The sequence below is a fragment of the Polyodon spathula genome, chromosome 6 (genome assembly GCF_017654505.1).
Source record: "Polyodon spathula isolate WHYD16114869_AA chromosome 6, ASM1765450v1, whole genome shotgun sequence".
NCBI lineage: Eukaryota > Metazoa > Chordata > Actinopteri > Acipenseriformes > Polyodontidae > Polyodon > Polyodon spathula.
The window spans coordinates 61,156,115-61,180,885 of record NC_054539.1 but is presented as its reverse complement, the minus strand read 5'-3'; the positions used below and the strand labels follow the sequence as shown (position 1 = coordinate 61,180,885).

At 38.7% G+C, this 24,771-nt stretch overlaps 1 protein-coding gene across 1 annotated transcript in view; it reads right to left on the bottom strand.

The window, feature by feature from the left end:
- LOC121317427 (XK-related protein 6-like) overlaps positions 1–24,413 on the bottom strand; it is a 101,495-nt gene extending 77,082 nt beyond the window's left edge. The window contains exon 1 of the mRNA XM_041253349.1: positions 23,827–24,413. Coding sequence (XP_041109283.1) covers positions 23,827–24,398 — 572 coding nt within the window. The 5' untranslated portion in view covers positions 24,399–24,413. The remainder of the gene's footprint in view (positions 1–23,826) is intronic.
- Between the last annotated feature and the right edge of the window lie 358 nt (positions 24,414–24,771).

The window sequence follows — 24,771 nt, the reverse complement described above, 5'->3', positions numbered from 1 at the left end:
TTCCTAAGCGATCCTTCAGGCTCAGTCTGCCAGAACTCCAGGGACACTACAGCAAACAAACAGAAAATAAAACGTTTATGAAATGAACACAGGAACACAAATTTAAAAAAAAAAAAAATAACCAAAATAAATTCCAACAAATTCAAATGAAAACTTACATTAATAAAATACACAGGATTAAAAAAAAAAAAAAAAAAGAATGGGGAATGATTTTAAAAACACCAAATAATTGTTGAGAAAGTAATGATTGTAAAGGTTTTATACGCTAGGGCTTAAATTAATGGATATAATAGTGTCATTGAGGAAAATGTTTCATGCACACTTATCCAACAAAACAACATGCTTTGTATAGACTACACTGTACCTGCACAACTCCTCACAGCAGCAAACACACACCTGTGCAGTAAAGCTCATAAATGCACAAATACTGAATCCAGGTTGAGCTGCACAGCCTGCTGCTTTTGCAGTTTTCTGATCAACTTTTTTTTTGATGCAAACCAGAAACAGAAGACTTCAAACTGACTAATTGTTGCATCTCTCTCTATCAAACACACCACCTGTCGAGAGTGAAGAGCATCTCTCTCTCTCTCTCTCTCTCTCTCTCTCTCTCTCTCTCTCTCTCTCTCTCTCTCTCTCTCTCTCTCTCTCCTCTCTCTCTCTCTCTCTCTCTCTCTCTCTCTCTCTCTCTCTCTCTCTCTCTCTCTCGTGTGTGCAACGAAGGGTACATTTTGACCTTCGAAGTTTCAGAACACATTACCAAAGGTAATGTACCACATTACTCATTTGCATAATTTACTGGTGATATCATCATAGCTACTTGTTTATTATTTTACAGGTAATAAAACACACAGGTAGTTTAAAAATACATTATATAGAACAGTAATTATGTTTTTATAATTTAAATAAAATAAAAATACACGTAGCTTTAAAAATATGTCAGTGTTAAAAGCAGTAATCTTTTTTTATAATTTAAACTAAATTTAATACACGTACTAGGCAGAACAAACTTAATTTAACAGCCACTATTCCAAGCAGGTTATCAGTCAGTCACTTTCTTCAACTTCTACGAACTTATGATTGTAAAGTGAACGTAAGAGGCAACGCAATTTAGCAAAACCAAAAGATTTATAATAAAAAAAAACACACCAACAGTTTCCACATTTAAAACAGTATCCAAAGTCAGTATTCAAAATTGCAGAATATAAAATCCTGCAGTTTGTATCTATCGCTTAATTACTAAATAACAGATAGAAAATGTAATTGTGACAAATTAAGCATAATCATGAAACACTGCAGCTCATATATTATGTGAAAAGAAACAACCTGAACGCTAACCTGCTAGATTTTTTTTTTAATTTAATATTATTATAATTAAAGTTGTATGATGTAGAAATAATTACCATTCAATATTAATCTGCTGCCGTCTTGGCTAGAGAGTATTCAGCTTTCTATTTACCTTTCAGGCGCGTGGGAGTATGGGAGTGCCTACTGATCTATGCAACCACATTGTGTCCCGTGATATGAAAAGGACTGCTTTTTTGGAGCATTCACATAAATGAAAAGGCAGCCTTAGGCTGCCTTAAATTGCAAGTGTGTACGGGGTCTAATACATCAATTAGACTAGGCTTAGTGATACAACAGCACAAATAAGCAATGTCAGTGAAGTGAAAGTTGAAATAAATAAGACAGATTGTACATAGTTTCACAGATCTTGAAATTTACAGTTGCAAAAGACTTACAGTTTTGTTATGGTGCACTGCTGGACACCTCAGGAAAAAAAAAAGTGTATGCTGTTTTTAAGCAAACACAATTTAACCCCTTTGTTGAAAGCACATGTTTTACTAGTTAAAAAGCAGACCTACATAAGGTAGTGAGAATATATACACAAAAATAAATGAACAGAAATCTATGCACTTCAAGTGTTTTGTTCACTATTATGTTATCTCTCCTACTCGTTTCATAGCACAGGGAGCTGTTACTTGAACAACATAGCTACTTGGTTATTTGTTTTTTTTGGGTGCAAGAATTTGAGAAAAACTAATAACATTATCTACCTATTGTGTGTTCATTTTTAACACTGTTGGTTTGTGGGGAAGAACATTGAATTTCAAAATAGCAACAGTCATTGAAATGTATAAATTAGAAATATTATACACTGAAGACATGAAAGGCGTTAGAATGCGTATTGCAATGTTAAGCTCATTCTGTCAATTCAGTTTCATTCTAATCTCCTTTCTGCAGTACTGTACTTGACAACTGTAAATTCACATTATTATTATTGGGGACAAATTTTTGTGCATCCATTGCTTACCTGAACATCAGGTAAATCCTAGAACACTTTGCTGCCCCTATAGACAGCTCTTCTTCCTTCTTTCTTTTTAAATGTTTGAGTCTGCATGGGGCTCATTGACACAATAATCACACAGTTAACACGTGTGATTGAAAAATCCTGGAGGTGCGGTCATATTGAGCTCAGTCTAACAGCGCCTCTCCCTGTTTGCCCATCATTAACCAGTCATACTGTATGTCTGTCGTGGCTTAGTGCTGGAAGGTCCACAGTAAAAAGAATTGCAGTAATACATTATGACAATGACTCATTTTCTCACAGGACATAATTAAACTGAATTATGACAGAACAGGCCAACTGACGCTGAACAGGTTTGTGAATGGGCTATAGATCAGATGTGCAGGTGCTAAGGGACACCAGCGGCAATAACGGGCGGGCTTACAGGGAACTTTTGCCGTAAGTTTTTTTTTTTTTTTTTATTTGGGAGGCATTGCGGCAAGCAGCTTGGGCACTGTGGAAATTGCAGCCGGTGCTGTCGGTTATTTCACGCCCTGCATCATATAATATGCAGCATATCATTTTAAAACATAAAGGTAAGAGGACAGGTATATAATGTGTGTATAAAACACAAAGGAAGTTAGGAACAGGGAATTAAATCTACAGTAGTTCATATACAGCAGGTGGCACATTCAGATTTCACATTATGCGAGCAAATACACAAACAGGCAGCCAAGCGATAGAAACAAGTCCTTAAGACCATAGCAGAAATAGGGTTCGACTAAAGCCAGACAAGAAGAGCTAAAAATAAGTTTAGCCAACATTGTGCTTCACCCAGTGCACATTCAGCCCACAGCAGTTGCATTAAATGCTAACTACAAACATTGGCCATGTACAAAGTTATAAGCAACCCTGAAATGGGGCGGCCTTTCCAAATAGCCTCAGGCATAACATCCCCCTGTGCTACTGTTTCTGTAGAGGACTGTTAAACAATGTGATCACACAGTAATTGTCAATAAAGGAGGCAGCTTCTCTTACGTAAGACGGTTATGTTTAATTAAAAAAATTAAATTCCTGGGTTCCAATACACGCCAAAAAAAAAAAAGTAGATTTACTGAATTACACCTGAATTGTGTTCCAGGACTAGAATTTCCCACTCCTGGTAAAGGTGTCCACCTGGAGCAATTATAAAATTCACCATTTTAATATAAATAGATTTGTTTTACCTGAATCAAATAATATGTATTGTATCTATGTCTGGCTCACACAAAACATTTTTTGTTTGATTCAATACTGAAATCTTGGGATGCTGAAAGGGCACAGTTTTTTTGTTTTTGTTTACTTAAACTTCAGTTATTCAACAGAAGGCCACAATAAAGAACAACAACCTGGATATGTAGATGACAGACTTGGCTATTCTTGAGCCGGCATTTCTACTCCATAGTTATACCACTCATGAAACAAAGCATTTCTTACAGTACGAAGACATTCTTAGAGTTTCTGACCATTATCAAACCAGTGCAAAACTGATTTTGCATTCCATACTCCCTTTTCCAACCAGAACTCTGGATCATTGGTGGATTCACTTTGCAATAAATCACAGATTTAACCCTGCAATCCTGTCAGGCCTCATTCCTTATAAGAACAGACATCACAAATCCTACTGTAACTGCATCTAATCGAAAGCCTGCTGTGGTCTCTGCTCAAAATGAAGAGAGCTCTCCCCTTCAATTAATTCCTGTGCGGCATAATACCTCACTCAAGGGGTGTGAATGACTTCTGACCACTCTGCCTTTCTACAGTATTTTTTCTGTATGTAAAGTGCTTTGAATTGTACTGTACATGAATTGCGCTATATAAATAAAGATTTATTATCAATATTATTATTATTATTATTATTATTATTATTATTATTATTATTAACGCACATTAGACAGATATGTATAAAATTGACAGGTTTAGCAAATTACAGCCAAATGCAATCCAAAATGTCTATAGGAAACTGGACACAAGGAGACTCTTATTGCATAGGAGTTTCACCCATTCCAGGTTTTACTACAAGCTTGACTATCCACAGTGTACAACAAGCTTGGGTGTGTCTTGGGTGTGCAGTTTGTGATCAAACTGCTATGCAATGGGAGTCTTATTTCCATCCCAGGCAAAATCAAGGCATTATTGTTTTCAGCATGGACAGTGTAACAGGCATGATCAGAGTAGAAGGGTGCAGCAACAGCAGATTTGCAAATATATGTGCAAATTCATACAAGCTCCCCTCACAGGTTATGCTTAATAAACACTCCCAATTGTGCTGTTACTTATTTGTGTGCCCACAGCAATAAATAAATAAATAAATAAAACAAAACATGTTACACAAGTCTTGGGTCTACTTATCCACTGTAAACTAGCATACTGTACATCCAGTTAAGTAGAAATAAAAATAAATAAATAAATAGAACACGCACATTAATAATGTCACAGCCATTTGTCCTTCCTTTGGAAAAAACAGTGCTCTGGGGTATGGGGTTTGAGCAGCACTGTATACAACAGCACAATAAGCTTTAACCCCAGCATGCATTCAGGCACAAAGCTTTCACTCTGCTGATTCTTGACTGAATTTCTTAGTCTCTCTCGCTCTCAGAGGAACAGAAAAAGCAAAGTCTGGCAATCAGCTGCTAATACAACTGTCAGCGCTTCTACAGCAAGGACCTGCAAGCAACAATAGAGAGGAGGAGAGGGAGAAATGAGAATGAGTGAGAGCGAGTGAGCGAGAGAGGAGGGAGAAATGAGGGCAAGCAAGAGGGAGAAATGAGCAAGCGAGCGAGAGAGAGACAGAGAGGAGGGAGAAATGACAGTGAGCGAGCAAGAGAGAGAGCACCTTTATCCATTGATTATTATATTCAAAAGACAGCATTAAAATACTGGATTCATCTAAAAAATAGTGACCCAAACTCACTCCATCATAAAGCCCTGCAATACCAAGAGCTCAGCCCAGAAAAAAGAGTCCCCTCAGCCAGCTGGTCCTGAAGTTCAACAAGCTGAGAAACACTGACATCAGTGAGCTTCAGGACAGCACTGTAAAAACAATTCAAATCAGTAAAACCAAATTATACAACACCTGACACACTCCTACCTGGACCACTGGGATACAAACACTAAAACACAAAACAAACTAGAGTCCTATCAGACCCTAAATAGAAGTTACACCCTGGTAGAATACATGGTAACTGTCAAAAACAAAAGCAGAGGCAGATCCTGACCAAATACCAGCTCAGTGACCACAACCTGACCATTGAAAAAAGCCAACACAGACACTGTGGTCACTGTGAGACAGGGAAGGTCCAGACAGAGATTCAAGTCCTAACGCACTGCGAAAAATATGAAAACATAAGGGACATTTTCTTCCCCAAATTTGCCGATTTAGTCCCAGAATTCCCCAAAATGCACAAGACCCAAAAGCTGTCAATGCTGCTGGGGGGGAAGACAAACACACAGCCAAAGGTCAATACGTGGAGACCTGTCATAACCTGAGGAAAGACCATGAACACGTCACACTAGAGAGGGAAAAGAAAGAGGTATGGAGGGAGGGATTCTGTTTAATATACAGGGAGTGAGGGGAGGTACTGTTTAATATAGAGGGAGGGGCAGAGGGGAGGGCGGGTACTGTTTCTTATAGAGGGAGGGAGTGAGTTATTCAATATAGAGGAAGGCAGGATACTGTTTAATATTAAAAGATGTTTAATCTGTATATATTTTATTTATGTGCTTTGGCAACATAATTCTTTTTATTGTCATGCCAATGAAGCCAATTTGAATTTGAGAGACAGAGAGAATAGGGAGGAGAGGGATGCCATGAAAGCTCAGTGTGGCTCAGAAGTAAATAATTAAAATTAAATTTATCCTGATGCCAGCTCAGAACACCATCAACTGAGACTTGTATGTGTGAAAAGTGATGTATCACATTTGATTTGCTTGGTTCCCATTTGCATTTTTATTCCAGAATAAACTATTTTTGATTGATTTTATCTGAAGATTACTTATTTATTTATTGAATAAGTTTAACCTCTTACAACAGTACCCCCCCCGACTCCCTTTAAATATTTCGTCAAACCCCCTGTCTGAAATGGAAGCTGCTATAGATTACTGTAACAATTTCTTGCTTGGGAACAAATATGTGCACTATACAAGACCCACCCAGGCCCATAAATCAGATCTTGGGGAATTTGGAAAGGCTACTGTACTGTATGACAATAATGAAAAATACTTTTTTTTTTTTTTAATCTGTAGGCATGTCATTTTTCTAAAACTGTATTATTTAGTGTATAAAGTTCTTCAGCAAAATGTTCGACAACTTATCAGCGAAGAGTGCTGCAGATGATTGTCAGAGCGGAGGTTGCTGTTGCTGCTTCTGTTGTGTGAAAAACACAGGCTAGCCTGCCAGTCCCTGTGAAGCGAGAATAAGTGAATTTAGAGGCTTTCCTCTGGGAGCCGCTGGCTATCGATATTATTACATACTCGTGTGAAACAGCGGATTAAAAGAGGGCTTGCACTGCTTTACAAGGCCCTCTGCCTGGATCAGTTTAAACAAAAGGAAGCTGAAAAACATTAAACCCATAAAGAGAACCTTACACTAGCTGGGAGTGTGAAGACTGCACAACATGACTGTCAAGCGGCTATTCTTTTATTGTACCATTTTAATGTATCTTTATATAAAATGTAATCTTTGCAATACTGTACACAGGGTCTTGAGTTACCAGGGTACAGTAGTCTCATATGTTTTTCCATTGCAGGGTAGGTTACCAATACAGTAAGAGCTGCGCAACACCCGAACTGTTCCATTATGATTCTAGTTCTGCCCGTAACGGCAATGTAGACAAGCCTTAACAAAGGGCTTGATACCAGGAGGTCCCCTGTTCTAATCCCTGCTCAGCCACTGATTAACTGTTGCAAGTGGATGCATAGTTCACCCATTAGTTTCTGGAAATCACTTTAGATAAAAGCATCTGCTAAATTACCATTATTATTATTATTATTATTATTATTATTATTATTATTATTATTATTATTATTATTATTAATAACAATAATACAGTACTGTATGTGCGGAACAAAAATGGGATATGCAAAAATAGTACTGTTAGTATTTACACTAGCAGCGGAGCTGAGCACTGCATTACAGTGGAGAACAATCTTTGAAAAGACAAAGGGAATGAATGCAAGTGAGGCAGTGATCCACACTGGAGCAATAGGCAGTTTATTAAATAACGTGAATCTGTCTGCTGAACTGGCTTCTCATATCAGGCTGTAAACCATTGCTGGCTGACACAGTACTGCTCCCTGGCCCCTTTGATAGCAAGGTTTATTATCTGTCAATGGCAGGACTGCAATGGAAGGACCGCAGAGAGGGTATTATAACACAGCCTTGGAGAACAGAGACCAGAATTTCAAGCATTCTGTCGAATGAGCAGCTTTACCACTGTAGTTTTTCGCAAATATATGAATTAACTGTATACGATAGATTACACTGTGTATCTGTGGATTCAAAGAAAAATGGATTTATCAAATAGACCACAGGTCACTGAATACACAGACGTCAACTGCTCATTATCCTACCCGAAAGTCCAGTTAATTCCAGTAAACTATTATAAAAATACAGAACCTATGTAAAATGTTGCTTACATAATCCTGTTCCTGAAAAAAAAAAAATCCTTAGAAATACAAATACTGTATCTACAAAAAGCAAGTGTAACCAATTCAATTAAACCCAAAGTACAGTGTAGTTTGATTTACAACTCAAACAAAAGAGATCATAACTTGCTGTATTTTGAGTTCACAGACAGTTTCACAGACTGTAGCTTGACTGTACGGAGGCAACATTCACAAACTCATCGTGCTGTTATTTTGATTTGATCCGTAAGGTAAAAGCTAGTGCATAGAGTGTATTTTCTCAATCGTAGAAGTTAGCATGTTGTATGTTTTAAAGTGAGTAGTGAAAATATTACAATTTTACACCAGATCACGTATTTTACCTTTTGGAATTCCACTTTCTGTTCCTCAAACTACTTGATAGTCACCATCTACTATATAACCAGCCCAGATCTGAGATCAGTGGCTGCTGTGGCAAACAGGCAAGTGGGATCAGAAGACATGCAGTCAGAAAACAGGGTCTACAAACTGTAGCTCCAATAGAAACAGGCTAGGATCAGATAATAGTCACTGTTGCTGCTAATATTTTAGAAACTGATTAACATCGTTTGAATTTTTAACCCAAATATTGGCATACGATCTACAATTATTTCCAATTTTCTCAGATTGGAAGTTAAGATATCCTGCCACTGGATCCTACTGTTAAAACTCCTACTGTAGAATCCCATTGTACTGTGCATTGCAAGACAGCTGCTAATAAATAGTTTGGGGGTATTAAGTGACTTGGGGGTTTTGGAAAATAAGATGTAGAAATGTTTTAAAACAGCATTGCAAGTCTAAGAATTTGCTACTTAGAAATGTTCATCTTTATTCAATCTATATTGTGCAACATTCCAGTGATGCCATACAAGTGATTTGAGGTCGTATTGCTTGACTATGGTTGCAGTATTAGTGTTTGACATTTTTAAAATATTTAATTGTGCGATATATAGTAATTGCCACCATATGGAGTTGTCTCCTCACAGACTCACAGACCTGTGCTGTACAGGGTTAAGGATTTGCGTAATGATAAACAATGAGATATTTAAAAAAATAAATATCACCCATCAAATGCTGACCTCTTTGTTCTACTGTTCTCGTCCTTTTCAATTTAGTGCCCTGCACATGGCCCACCAATACTGACCAACCTGCCATTCCAAGACTTGGTCTAAAAGCCATCATCTTGAGTTTTTTCCCCTCCACTCTAAAAAAAACCTTTTCCCCCTCCTGTCTGGTAGAACAGCACAGTGCTGCCCTCTCTTTTTCAGTCCTGTGAAGGGAGGCCGGGGCTGAGCAATACCAGCTGTGCTGACACACTGACCTGAATTCACCCAGCACTGCTCTTCAAGAGATGCCACTAACCTTGCGTCTCTTCACTTTCACTCCAAACTGCCGCAGGCGAAACAAGCACAGAGATGGCCAGTACAGCTGACTGGAAGTGGCGAGGAGACTTTAGCATTCAATGCTCAGGCAGTACTGCACATATTGATACAGCATAGTACTATATATGCATCCAAATGCATTTTTGCTAAGCTTGGGGTTAGAGTACAATAATGGTATGAGAATAATCAGGGAAACTTTTAGTTTTTCAAATTTGACTAACTTTGATCAAAAAGAGCTAAATGGACTGACATCACTGAAGACCACACAGTCAGTTCAGTAGCAGCACTACCAGCAGAAGGTTATCCAACCTAGAGTTGCACAAACCGATTTTTCGATTATTCTGATTGAGCTTCCCGTAGAAATCAGGTGCTGACAATTAGGTCAGGGTCATTGATGTTCACTGGGCTGATTTACCATTCGAAGTGAAACAAGTGGAAAAAAAAGAGGTGCTTGGATTTGTGAGGATTGCTGTGTTTATTTACACTCTGTGGAGAACAGCAATGCACACAAATCCAAGCAGCTGTTTCTTCATTTGGAATGGTAAAAAAAATCCAAATCAACACCAATGACATTCACCTCTGCACAGCTCGATCCAAATAATTGATTCATGCAGCTCTAATTCAGTGCGTTTCAACCCAGCGCTGAAGGGACTATTCCTGTGGTTAGTCCTGAATCTTCTCAATTCCAGTCCTCGGCTACTATCAGACTGACTACACAGGAAGCAATTACCAGTAGTGCCAATGTCATCAGTGACAACTGGCACCATACAGTCCTTTATTTAATTTAGCTTAACAATCATTAAACAGAAACCAAGGTAAACAATGTTATTTAATTTAAATCAAGTACACTGACTTTGAAATCCAGATTGATCTCTTTTTTTTTTTATACCAAAAAAAGGTCTGACAAAAGAATGCAAATCATATGCATATTCTTTCACAATCATTGCTCTCTAGCTAGCATACCACTTGCTGATTTCTGTAGCAGCATGCAAAAAAAAAAAAGTGGTTTAACTGAATCCCCTAATCAGCTACTGTACAACAGTGTACAAAACAAGGAGTCCAATATTTGACTAGCATGGTTTGGCTGGTAGTTATTACAGTGTGCTCACCACAGAGCATGCCTGACTGGAGACACACACTGTAACTATTGAACATGCAAGTGACTACAGGTTATGGGAGAGAGGAATAGTGCATGAGACATGCACACTTAAATCAGATCTCTACTACAGTAGCTTGATAAACTGCCTGCAAATACTTCTCCGACCAGGTTTCATAAGCACTCTCCGTAACCCTGTGACTTTTACATTTGATTTCATCACAGAATGGATAGTAGGAGTTAAAGAACAGTGGTGTGGGTATGATTTATACTTAAATGGGGAAATCCACAAGATCATATCAATTGGCGGGGTTCTCATTATAGTTATTAAAGGACGAAAGCTCATAAGCCTATACCAGCTACTGTAGGAACAGAATTTCTTCTTAGCAAATTACATTAGCCTATATTAATCCCCTTTCAGACTTGGAGTACAGTCTGACTCCTGCCATTAAGAAAGCGATCAATGGCAGGCGAGCAAGGGATTAAAACACATACAAGTCAAGATATATCAATGCAATAACAAGTTATACAGGTTGACTTATTTGGTTCCAGTAAACTGGATACTTTCACAGGTTTATTTTTTTACAATTTTTTTGATTTGATTCAAAAAGGGTATCATTCAACTAGGGCATTCATGCCTGAATGTTAGTGGGGCTTCTGACAGAACACTTGAGAAATAAGCTCAGTAGTGGTTTGAAGCTGCTCTCATTTGTATATATCATGTGGCAATTTGTGGGGAAGGGCTTGGTTAATGCACATTGCAAAATTATTAATTATTGGTCATTCTAGCTGGTTTCTATCATCTAGGTTTTACAATGCAATAAAAAAAAAAAAAAAAAAAAAAAAAGCTTAATAAAAACATAAAATGTAATGCTCTTGTCCTTGGTGTTCTTACAGTAACAAGCAGAAATACCCTTAGCTTCTGGTCACAATGACAACATAAGTAACTAATTATTTACCAGTCCTGGAGACTCATTAGATCAATGCATTTTGGAATATTAGACAGATTATGTACAGAAATATTTTATTTAAATGATATAGACCGTCAGAGAGATAGACATATCTACCAATAACTGCAGGGCCTACCTTCCCTAAATATTTAAATCCCGGTCTGTTGTCCTCACTAGCAAAGGCCCGCACTTCACTAAAGGTTTACTATTATTAAGCCTGCCAAAAGCAGCATATGTGTATATCTGGAGTGCTTCAATAGTGCTGACAGGGAGCGTTTTTCTCCAATTCCCTGCCAGGACCGTGGGTGCCCACGTTCTGAACATGCCAACAGTGCTTCATCATGCTGGCCAGCTAATTGCCTCCATGCACCATGTATAAAAGAACAGAGGGCAGATAAAAGAAATGCCACCCCCCTTTCACCCCTGGTCTAGGCTGGGGCGAACCATCTGAACATAACCGTTATGTGGTATGTGTCATGCAAGTGGCATTTGTCATCTTTGAGGACAGGGTTTACTGCTAATCACACAGAAACACTATCAATTTACTTACACACACACACACACACACACACACACACACTTGCAGTGCCCACCACACAGGCCGGATTAGTAGTGGTAGACTTCATATTCAGGTGTTCTGGTTTTTTGGGGGTTTTTTTGGAACCTTTGGGTCTCCCAGTGGGTCAGTTTGTGAAAGTTCGCTGACTGACTGACGCCAGTCACAAACATCTTCAAAAATATTTTGACAAATCCAATTAAAATATTTTACAGCAAATGAGGTCATACAGGTTCATAGGCAGACCTAGACAAATTAATATTGACAGATCAAAAAGACATCACATCTTAATACAGCATTGTTACACAGTGCCCGCCCCTGTGTATATTGTCTGTTATATGTTGCGTGTGGTGTGTTAAATGTTGGTGTATAGGCATTGGTACACGGGATATAAACGGGTCTGTGTTTCATGTGTGTTTAGAAATGTATAATTCTATTTAGGCATGGGATTGTACATCACTTCACGTGCATTTAAAGTAGTTAATATGTGAGCACGAGGTTGCACATAATTAATTCACGTGCTGGGATTCAAGTGAATAATTAATTAGTAATTGAATCCCAGCACAACAGTATATATAGATGCACGTTTTACTCACTCGAGGTTGGGTGTTCGGTGAGTGGAGAACGGGATTGGAGACGGAGGTGAAGAGAATAATAAGAATAATCGTAAAACATCGTGTTTTGTGTAGTCCGTTTTGTTTGTTGTCTTTTATTTTGGCGAATGTGCCATGTCCTGTGTTTCTGTTTGTTACCACTGTTTATTTTCTGTTTGTTTATTTATTAAATGCTGAGCGAAAGCATTCGCTCAGCTCAACCAAACTCCACCTCTCCGTTTATTTTCCTATTTCTGGTCTGACGCCACCCACTCCAGCCGTCTTTGTGACAAGCATCTTACTGCAACAGGAATCTGTCTGAATCAGACAGCCTTCATATCCACAGTTCTGCTGTGTTCTTACCATAAGTGGATAAGTGTTCTCTAGTAAAAAATGTGAGAGAGATAGACATACATACATACATAAAAACAGACATCTCCAATATATCCCCCGATTCTGGTGCACAGTATGTGCAGAAAGAGTACACAGAACTGCAAACGCAAGTCAACAAGGAAGTTAGAAAGGCCAAGAGATAAACAGAAATGAACATTGCTAAGGGAGCTAAAACCAATTGCAAAATGTTTTTCCAATATTACAACAGCAAGCTAACATTCAAAGAGGAGATTAAATGTTTAAGAGATACAAATGGCAAAATTGTAGATGAAGAAAAAAAAATAGCAAATATATTAAATGATTACTTTTCACAAGTTTTTACAAAGGAAGATACTGACAACATGCCCCACATGTCATCCAGTTCCTATCCAGTTTTAAATAACTTTAGCATAACTGAGACAGAAGTGTTAAAGGGACTAGGAGCTCTTAAAATAAACAAATCCCCTGGGCCGGATGAGATCCTCCCAGTAGTACTCAAAGAAATGAAAGAAGTAATTTACAAACCGCTAACCAAGATCATGCAGCAGTCTCTTGACACAGGGGTGGTACCGACAGACTGAAAATTGCAAACGTAATACCGATCCACAAAAAGGGAAACAAAACTGAACCAGGTAACTACAGACCAGTAAGCCTGACTTCTATTATATGGAAATTTATGGAAACTATAATAAGATCCAAAATGGAAAATTACCTATATGGTAACAGGGTCCTGGGAGACAGTCAACATGGTTTTAGGAAAGGGAGATCGTGTCTAACTAACTTGCTTGATTTTTCTGAGGATGCAACATCGATAATGGATAATTGCAAAGCATATGACATGGTTTATTTAGATTTCCAGAAAGCTTTTGACAAAGTCCCGCACAAAAGATTAATTCTCAAACTGAACGTAGTTGGGATTCAAGGAAACACATGTACATGGATTAGGGAGTGGTTAACATGTAGAAAACAGAAAGTACTGATTAGAGGAAAAACCTCAGAATGGAGTGTGGTAACCAGCGGTGTACCACAGGGATCAGTATTAGGTCCTCTGCTATTCCTGATCTACATTAATGATTTAGATTCTGGTATAGTAAGCAAACTTGTTAAATTTGCAGACAACACAAAAGTAGGAGGAGTGGCAAACACTGTTGCAGCAGCAAAGGTCATTCAAAATGATCTAGACAAGATTCAGAACTGGGCAGACACGTGGCAAATTACATTTAATAGAGAAAAGTGTAAGGTACTGCACGCAGGAAATAAAAATGTACATTATAAAGATGGGCCGAATGGCCTCCTCTCGTTTGTAAACTTTCTTATGTTCTTATACTGCAAGATTTATACACAGACACCTCCAGAGAAAGCACTCTCTAGGGACACAGTTGCAAGACTATCTAAAAGGTAGGACATAAAATGTCAGGACAACAAAAATAAGCTCATTTTAGTTTATTCAATTGAATGAGTATACAAACATCTATTAGCTACACACTGCACATCCCATTTTTAATGGCAAGTTGGATTGTTCTTTAAAAGTTCTCCTTTGAGACTGCTAATGGATAATACTAGGATGAAAACTCTAGTTGTTTTTTTTTTTTTTTAGCATTCCACACTATGTCAGAAATGTTTTGCAGTTAAACTACTGTTGTCACACTATACTAAGGAGACATACCTAGCTAAAACAACTGGGGACTAACAGGGCAAGAGGGAGTATGTGTACAGCATGTTAATGGAACAGAATGGTACATGAAGACAAAATAAAACCTACAGCCAGACTGCATTTAAGTTTGTTTTGTTATGTGAAAATAAAAATAAATAGATAATACATTAGGAAAACTGATCAGAACAGATTCATATTTCTTATAGTTCACATAGTTTCTGGACACATGTTCCATGACTCGGGTCATGTTTTGTTGACTTAATTCCCAGTTACAGAGAGCTCCAAGTTTAAAATTTGCAGCAGTGTTCGTATTGGGCAAGATGCCCCTTACAAATCAAACAGCTCCTGAAAATCTGCCGACATACATCCCAGCACTTAACTGTACAGGCTACTGTACGCACCAAAAAAAAAAATACCAACAGCAATTATGGCTGGTATTAAGTCTAACCTATTAAAAACCACACTTCTACATTATCATTATTTATCATATTTTATGTTGCTTACTATACATAAAATTGCTGACAGAATTAGGGATGTATCAATTGTGATATCGTGATTACCAATATCCCATGCTAATAACTGGCAGATACAGATTGCTACTTACTATAAATCAACATTTTTCATAACAAATATTTTTATTGAGACATCATTACATACTAGTGCTGCTATGATTAAAAATCGATTTTTCAATCAATTCCATTCCTCATTATATACATTGATAAATACTAGATAATCGATTACATAATTACATTTTTGTAACATACAATTAATAACATTTAAATTTATCAACAAAACTGCACCTGACAGTATTTCCGCCAAAGACAAGCAGTGAGCGTGCTCTTCTTTTCCTGCTCATGTTAACCAGCATCCGATTTGCTGGTCCCATCCTACCAGCGAATCAGTTTTGAAAATGCTTTGTAAGTACGCGTCCCTTGTGTATTCAATGCAAACAAAAAAGCTCACAGCCCTGGATCCAGAGCAGGACGACAGGCTTGGCAAACAAGTAAATAAATTGTGCACACTGAAGAAAACTGACTAATACTGTTTAACAATGTTTTCAAACTGGGCTGCGTGCCCCGTCAGGGTTTCCTGATTGATGACCACAAAGACAGTCAATGTTAGTACAAATCATTGCCGCCCACAGCTGATAAAACTAATGATGTGCATTTGAGGAGATTTTTGGAATCGGTTCCGAACTGGGTATTTTGAGTCCACTTCCAGTTCCAAAACTATTTAGAAAAACATGTCTGTATGTCAGTGTGAGTAGAAGAAGGTTTGGTTCTTATGTCAGCATAAAATAAAGTCAAACTAAACTCACAGCCACGATCAGACAGTAGTCCAAAACAAGGACAACAAAACGCAAATATATAGTCTAGCTAAGCGTGTGCTTTTTCAGGGTTGTTTTTTGAAGTATGAACATGTCCATTAGTTATCAAATTTATTTGACAGAAATTAAGTCTTTGATTATTAAAAAAAAAAAAAAAAAAAAAAAAAAAAAAAAAAAAACAAACAAACAATGAATTATCAGTGTTACATACTAGTACTCACTGGAACCGGGGAGTGGGAGGATGAAATTGCATGTGGGCGGTACAATCAACATTTACTCAAACGATTATACTGTGTGCACAATTAAATCGATTGCTATTTGGAGGCTTAACTGACAGCCCGATTACATACATAAGCTTTTTTTGTTCCTTTCCTCCGTTTTTTTTTGTTGTTGCTTGCGGGTAAAAATATTATTGAAATAAATGTGACAAAAGATCAGACCTTGCAAAACAACGTTAAGCCCCAAGGCATCTTCCAGCATGTTTCCATCACACAAGTGCAATCACAATTTCATAGAACTGTCATAATATTTGATTACCTCCAGGGCAAAAAAGTCTGCATGAAGTACAATACTAGCAGATGCAGTAGAAAAATCACCAGCTATTAGCAGGTAATTCACACTCATCAAGGATGAAAAGAGGGGAGGGGGAATGCCCACCTTGGGAATATGTGGCAGTTTACACATGCAAAACAGGCTTGATGGGAGAGATGCAGCTGCTAATGGATCCTGGACTGCTGAGTGAATGCAGCTACTGCAGCACTGTCCCTCTTCTTCTGTAGCCTCAGACACTTATAGAATTCAGCTCAGTGACAAACAAAGAATGCTGCACCAAAACCAAAGCATGGACAACAATCAAGACTATTTATCAGAATCTGTGAATAAACTGAACAACGTGTCTTTCCAGATGAGACACTGACTGTATATTTGTATATACACAAGTACTGGTTAATGGTGAAAACCCTTTTAATGCTCTCTTACAAATTATTGAGAATACCAGAATTTGGGGATGTCTGGAGATGCCTGCCCATACATGTGCACGTCAGCTACTGAATCTAGTGAACTGCTTGGGATCGGATAACAACGCTCTGCCATAAATGATAAATGTGTAAAACATTTACAGCTGCCTATGTGTTTTATTGAAAGGGTAATATGATTTTTTTTGTAGAAATGCAAGTACTTGTATCAATAAAACATAAAACTCAGACTAGACAAGCGTCTGGTGCCAACTGGATCAGATTACAGGAATCTACTGTACTGTAAACGCTGCAAAAATGATTAGATTTTTTTTTGTTTTTAAATTCCAGTTTATTTTCAGAGAGATTTACTCAGTATAAAAGTTTTGATAAAGCATGCCCATGGTGTAATGTTGGGTAGTTTTATTCATGTAGGCTGTTTATTGTTTGAAATGGCCTTAGTAAACTCAAAAGCAAATTTAAACAATGGCTGAGGCTGGCAGCCTTAGCGTGTTATTTCCAAAACTCTTCATAAACATTAAATGTTAATCAAACCACTATGGGTCATCCATATTAAGCAGATAAACAAACACTGAAATCAGTGACTTATTGTTGTTCCCTCACTCAGGGTTTACATCTATTAGCTGTAGCACAACATTTCCCTTTGATGTATATAGTCTTATCATTTAGAGCCTTGCTTACTTCAATGTTCTCTGTGCAGTTCCTTCAAATAGTACAGTAATCCCTCACCAACCACGGAATTCATGTAAACACGGTTTTCCTTTTGTATATCAATTTGCCAACAGCGGCATATAGATTTGTGTATATGCGGTTTTGCTCGGAAACATAGGACGCATCTGCATTTGCTTCTGCGTCACTGTGTGTATTCTTGCGCGCTCCCATCTCGCCAGCATCTCTCCCTACCAGTACCAGCATCATCTCTCGCTTTGTCTTGTGTACAAGTCATAGTAGTATGCACATGCGGTCCCGTTGCTCCATGTTAACTTAGCATAACTGTCACCAGTGAACAACACCCTGGTCTTCAACTTTAAGGATTCAAGGTAGCTTAAACATTACTTTGTTATAATTTTATTGCTTTTTACATGTTACATTACTCGGTATGTTATAGTAGTTGCATTGTTTTTATGTTACTGTGTTTTTCATTTGTGTTTAGTGAAGGAAAATGCAACTTCGATAGGCTTTGATAAGTGTAACCGCAGCCGTGGAGAACCTAACCCCCTAGTTTCCCATAAGCTCTAGTATTTACCAGCCACGGTTTTGCCAACCACGGGGTTTTCAAGAACGGAACCCCACCGATTGGCAAGGGATTACTGTATTTCAAATTCCAGTTTTGTTATTTCTCTCCTTCTGTTCTACAGTTGTTGTCACTTAATTTTAGCTCAAACTGCAGTACAAAGTAATACATGACTCAGGTGTAAGTTACAGTATCCAACTCCTCCCTCCTCATAGTTTCTGTTTAATATCCCATTGTGTAGGGGTTTCTGCGTGAATCACAATTTGCCATGCTTACTAACTTTTCTAGAAAAAATAACTAAGATCGACTGCTCGACTAATTTTCTGAAGTGGGGAAATAACAGCATTGGTAAAGATTCTCTTCTTTAGAAACACTATAGCTGAAGGTTTGCAGCTGTTTGGAATGAACGTGCCGTCCATTACTATCCTTGAGCAAGCGCACAGGTTTCCAGGCAGTGAAGGAAATAATTAAACTAAATACAAAAGGGAACATATGGTAAATGATAAAAATTAAACACATCAGTCAGAATCACACGCCCCTGGCTGAATTAATATGGTGTTTTTCATTAAATTTACAATTAATTTGTGAAATATAGTTTTTGCTGAACAGACATAGAGCTTGACATAAGAAAAGCAATTCCTCACATTCAGGTGTTTTCTTTGGTTTAAATATCCCCCCTCCCCATACTCTGTAGACCTACTTGTTATATAAAACTGAATACTTAATTGAACGTGCATGGATTGTTGTGTTTATTCCACTCATGAAGGTTGTAAACAACACACTTGCTCCAATTGGAATTGGTTGTTGGTTACTCAACCACCCTTGTTCAAGGGATAAACGGTGCAGATTCCTGGACTCAACACAATACCCAGTGCACATCTGAGGAGGGAGGATTCACAGGGTGGAACAAACTGTTAATTTCTTAATACTACACTGTCAATAGACAGATAGGAAGGTTTCCAGCAGATTACTATTGACCACTGTCATCAATCTCAGCCTTCAATCAGGACACCATTAGAAGAGATAACAAGAGTCTGGGCCTGGGAGATAGCTGTACGCAAAATAGCATTAGAAAGGACTGCACTGTCTCTTGTTCTGACTAGCATTAGGCAGGTTGACATGGCTTCTGTATTGTACGGCATTTGATATTGTAAAATGAAATCATATATTAAAGTGCCGGCTCAGCTCAGCTCAGGTGTGTTAACACTGTGGCTAAATCAACCTTGTAGCAAAAGCTGGAATGGATGAAGCTGGAACTGCTATGCAATAGGAGTCTTATTGCCATCTCTTCATTAACCAAAACAAACAAAAAAACATGTACCAAGATTGCACTAACACTGGAAAGGAGATGGCCTATGCAGTGTAAATATTGTCATGCTATCAATCAAATGAATTAGTGCTATCAAGAACTCACCGTCCCATGTAATAACACAAATACAGTTTTTGATATTAACAATTAAATACTTAAAGGTTAATTTAAGATAAGTTTTGATACCACTAACTGTGGGTTACATTTTCATTCCAAAAAGAAAAAGCAGACTGGCATCAACACATGTTCTTATTTTCCTGAGGAAAAACACACTACAAACAAGCTACTGTAGAAGGAAACAAATAGAAGGATATAGAAAAGGCGGTTTTATTGACAGGGGGTCAGGAGACAGGTAACAAAGAGAGAGGGAGGCTGGGTGGGTTGGGTATTACTCAATAGAAACTGAGAGACAGATCACTTAAGAGCAGAACTTCCTGGGTGTTCTTTACACACACAAGGGAAAACTAAGCGTTGGAATGCATCCTCTCGTGAACATGGGTTACTTAGATGGAATAAAATCCTTGTGTTTTACAATTCCATCTACAGCAATTCACTGTCACCCGCCGCTAATTAAATGCTGCATTTCCCGCTCTGGGAAGAGCCTGGGGAAATTTCATTGGGCATTTTCTCTGCAGACAATTCACAAATTAATATCAGGGATAATGTTGCAAATGTTTCTCTATTGGTCTACGAACATCAGTCTGGGTATCATAGAAATGCTTACAGTCATCTCCAGATCTTGCAGTTCTCTTGACACATGCAAAACTGAACTGGCACTGATGGACAGAGAGGCACCTACATACAGTATCCCCAGACTGAATACTCTCAATACACAAAAAAGGATGTTTTATTTAAAAGATCCAACTACAGTAAACATGCAAAGAGAGTTGATTGTCCTCCAAGTTTGCCTAACGAGGAGTTTCTATGACTTAATAAATATAATGGGAATGAAAACCATTCCCACTAAGACAGCAAGAGAAAATGTGAAAAATAATGTTATCTATTTAAAATATGATTCAGTAAAAAGATACCAATCACATTTGTCCTAAAGTATTACACGCCTTATTTTTAGCCTGCAGCACAGTAGCCTAATACAGAACATATTGTCATAAAAAAATATATATCCCAACTTGCCACAATGATCTTTGCCAGGTTTCTATTGGATTACAATACAAGCAGCAGACTAGGGTTTAAATATGACTTAATCCAAGGTATTACCAGCCTTGGCATTGTGAAATAAGCCAAGTCATTATAGAAACTAACAAGGACAAAATAATATCTGTATTACAGTATCAATGTGCTTTTTGTGGGGGTGGGTTGGCTAGTCCTTAATAAATTGCAAATATTAAAAAGGTACAAGTTTTACAGCTCTCATTTTCATTGGGCAGTTGGAACTTCCAATTCATAAGACTTCTATTGCAAAGCAGTTTCACCCATTCCAGGTTTTAATATGAGCTTCTTAGCCACAGTGTATATACAACAAGCTCAGGTCTTATTAAACTTGTACTGTTCAGTACAACCAGGAATAGATCAAACTGCTATACAGTGGGAGTCTTTTCCATCCTGGTAGGAGGTAACACGAACAGAGCAGTCCCTTGAGTCTGTTTGCCTAAACTGTTTTGTTAAGGGACAGGGGAAGGTGTGACACAAGGTTAAATTTTCCTCTGAACGGGAAACTGTTCTGCATTGAAGAAGGGACAGTTCTAGAGTTTGTATTGTTAGAAATGTTCAATCTAAGAATTATTATTAGAAGTGACTTTCTTACAGTAGTTGACAGAATGAAAAGAAATCATACATTCAATAAAGGGGGAGGAGCAAAAATGCTCCTGAAGCTTTGAAGATAAGACTTGCCTGTTTCAGATAAGGATTTCAGCACCCCAGTGTCTGGACAGCGTTGCATGAACCACTCTGCCGAAGCCAAAAAAAAAAAAGGTACTTAAATTTGACTTCACAGGGATAGAACATGTTCCATACTTACCATGTTTAGGGTTATTATGGTTAAAATAAACATACATATGATAGTGCCTGAGAGGCAGAAATGAATGTGAACAAGAAGGAGAAATGTATTATGCTGCCTGTAATTATCTGAAGGCACTCTGTCACCGAGCTTAACAACCGTTCTCCTGCTACAGCAAGTGAGTACGAATTCTAGATTTCTTTCAAATCCTGACAAAGAAAAAATAAATACAACTACTTTTATACCATGTTGGTGTCTTTGTACGGTATAATAGCATTTAACACAAAGGATGCAAGATTTAAAAAAAAAAAAAAAAAAAAAAAAAAAAAAGCTGCACTTACAATCAAATACTCTACCAGGCATATCAACAGATGATCTGGTTGACAACTGGAAATGCTTAACCCTTTGGGTATTTTTTATTTAAAGCATTTTTAGTTGTCAAATGGATCAGCATTTGCCTTGGTAGTTCAGCAGTACAAGGTTTAAATGCCACTGATAGTACAAGCAGGGCTAGTGTTGCTTGGAAAGAGTTGCCTTAAGGACAGCATGTCAATGGCTTGGTAGTAAAACCTGCATAAAAATGAAATCCATCTGCCAAAGCACCGACATGGTGTGTGCCACTGAGAGGTGCCATCTTCTCAGATAAAACTGCAATCTCATGCCCCAACTATGCCAAGCTTTCCTTCCACCCACATATTCCATTACTGTTAACTGAAATAACCATTTCCCTAAGTATAAGTAGAATAGGTTTCAGACAAAGTGTAAGACCTGATAACTCCTTTACATTTAAAATCAGTTAAAGCAGGTATCCCAATTCTAAATAAATATAATAAAATAGGCCACTAATTTCTGCCCCCCATGTGGGGTATAGGTGGACGATGTACACTATAGTAAACCCCTTTAGCGATGCTAGCAGGTGCCCTCCATAATGTTACCATGTGTCTGTCTAGATAGCCTGGCAGAGTGCTGAAATAAAATCACATTCTTTAGAACAAGCCAGACACACAGTTAGGCCATTGCCAAGAAGGGGAAAAAAAAAAGCAACTAAGGCAAGTTAATTCAGATCCAGACAACAGTTCTACCTATCAATAATCCAGTTACAGGTTTACCAGCCCATCTTCACGGGAAAGAAAAAGGAAGGAACCAAGTGCTCTCACAGCTAGAGCATTTTTGGACTGGATTTCAAATTTAAATGTACCCTTTTCATACCAACAGATGAACTATTCTTTCTCGGAGCCATCATTCTGTTAATATATTTAATATTATCATTACAATGGTTTGTGATCATTAAAAAGGCGCATATGCTTTACTACCAGGGAAATTACACTTGTCCCAGTATACTACAGCCTGCATTGTGATGACCACTGAGCATGTTAACCATGCAGAGAAATGCAATCACTGCAACCCTGCATCTCTAACCACAAAGGCAATGTCTTAGATTTACAGTAAACGACAGCCGGAGTGAAAACGCTAATAATATTTTAGGAGTACCAAGCAAAATAATTCACAAACTTCTGAGCTGATGAAACACTACATAGTACAAACGCTATATTGCTTTCATCACAGTTTAGTAATACACACAGTTAACCCAGATGGTCGACAAGATCTCATTACAAACAAACCATTATACATACATACACACACACACACACAGAGCACCTATCCACTTGGCGACTAGTGAGCATTTTACAGCGATAGTAACAATAGCCAGCCTTTGTCAGGCTCTAGTAAGCTTGTCACAGCAGTGCATGCAGCCTGCAATGAGCAGTCATTGATAAGACATGATATACATTCATTATCTTGATATGGAGGAATATTATTGACAACATGCAACACAAATATGTATTACTTCAACTTGTGGACACAGTTACATCACCGACTCTATTTTGGTGTTACCGAGAAGCAGCCTCGTCGCTATTTGTGTAATGTCATGCAGGATGCACAGCTCCGAGACCTTACATGCATGGCCGTACTGATCACCACAGCATGCACTGACTGTGCAGAGCACAGCATCTATGTTGCGCGCTCGAGCATACACGTTTCAAATCGAACGTTTTTTTGTGGGTTTTTTTTTTTTCCAGCCTGCTAAACACAAGAAACTTTTCAATGACTATCACTGAGCAGAGAGGTATACGCTCCAATAGCAGCTGCAACAGCTGCAAAACCAGACGTATTAGCACATCAAACAGCTCACGTCTCTGCTGTCTGACCTACAGTGCAGATACAAAAAAAAAAAAAAAAACAGCCCCGCATATTTAACAGCATCCGCACTATAGATTTTTATTTTTCATTTTTTTAAACGATACTCATTGTTGCTCCACAATCAGCTCTCGTGCATGCAGTTTGATTAATTCAGGTGTCACTGACTTGAGGGGGGGGGGGGGGGGGGGGGGGGGGGGGGGGGGGGGGGGGGGCAGTTGTGCATTTAGTAGAAAAAAAATCCCAGCCACCCTTACCTCCATACTTGTCCCATCTGCAGGATGTGTATGACAGACTGCCAGATCCACACCGAGATCCTGCAGCACCTGTCCCTGCCATGAACGGCATCGCCCATTGCAACCGGGACTCTTCGACTGAGCCCCTCCACCGCCCCCAAACCTCCTCCGGTGTAATCCTGCACAAACCACCTGAAGCTCAGGGTCTGCACCAGCACCGAGGGGACGAGCACAAAGAAGAGGGTGAGCCCAAACCAAAGGTAGTCCCGCTTGAAATAGTAGTCGACCGCTAGCCACAGGTCCGTGCCCACGTCCCAAAAGAAGACCAACAGCGCCAGGATGATCCACAGGCAGTCCAGCCAGAGGCGCTCCTCCTGCGGCGGCTGCCGCCTAGCTTCCTTCCCCTTCCCCATGAGAGAGCGCAGGCAGGCGCTTCGGCAGCCCCAGTAACATGACGAGGTTTTGCAGCAGTGACAGATGTGGATGGAGCTGCTCTCCCCCGGATCCCCTTCGCCGTTCCCCAACGTTTCGTCCAGGTTGTGCAATTGGGCGAAACCGGTAAGAACCCCCACGCCATCAGATTTTGCTGCCATCTTGCTCTCTGAGGCTTCCCCCTCCGGCTTCCGGGGTTAGTGGCGTCACTTCCTAGATACCTGTTCGTCCACTCTTCCTTCAATATGGTTGCCATCTAGTGTCCAGTATTTTTTGGTTGGGAATTACCTCATTATACCCAAATCTGTTGTCCCACCAGAGCACTTCGACTACTGCAACACAAGAGTCGACAGGGTTAAACTACATCAATGAAAAATACAATTACAAAACAGTATCATTTGAAATCCATATTCACCTTGGAAAGTATGCCAACAAATGTGTGCATTTAGATGCAGTTATATCCATTGTGAGATATTTTATTCCCCAGTACACAGGTCTTGCGGTACAAATCAAACCTCTTTCTAAAGCCAATTG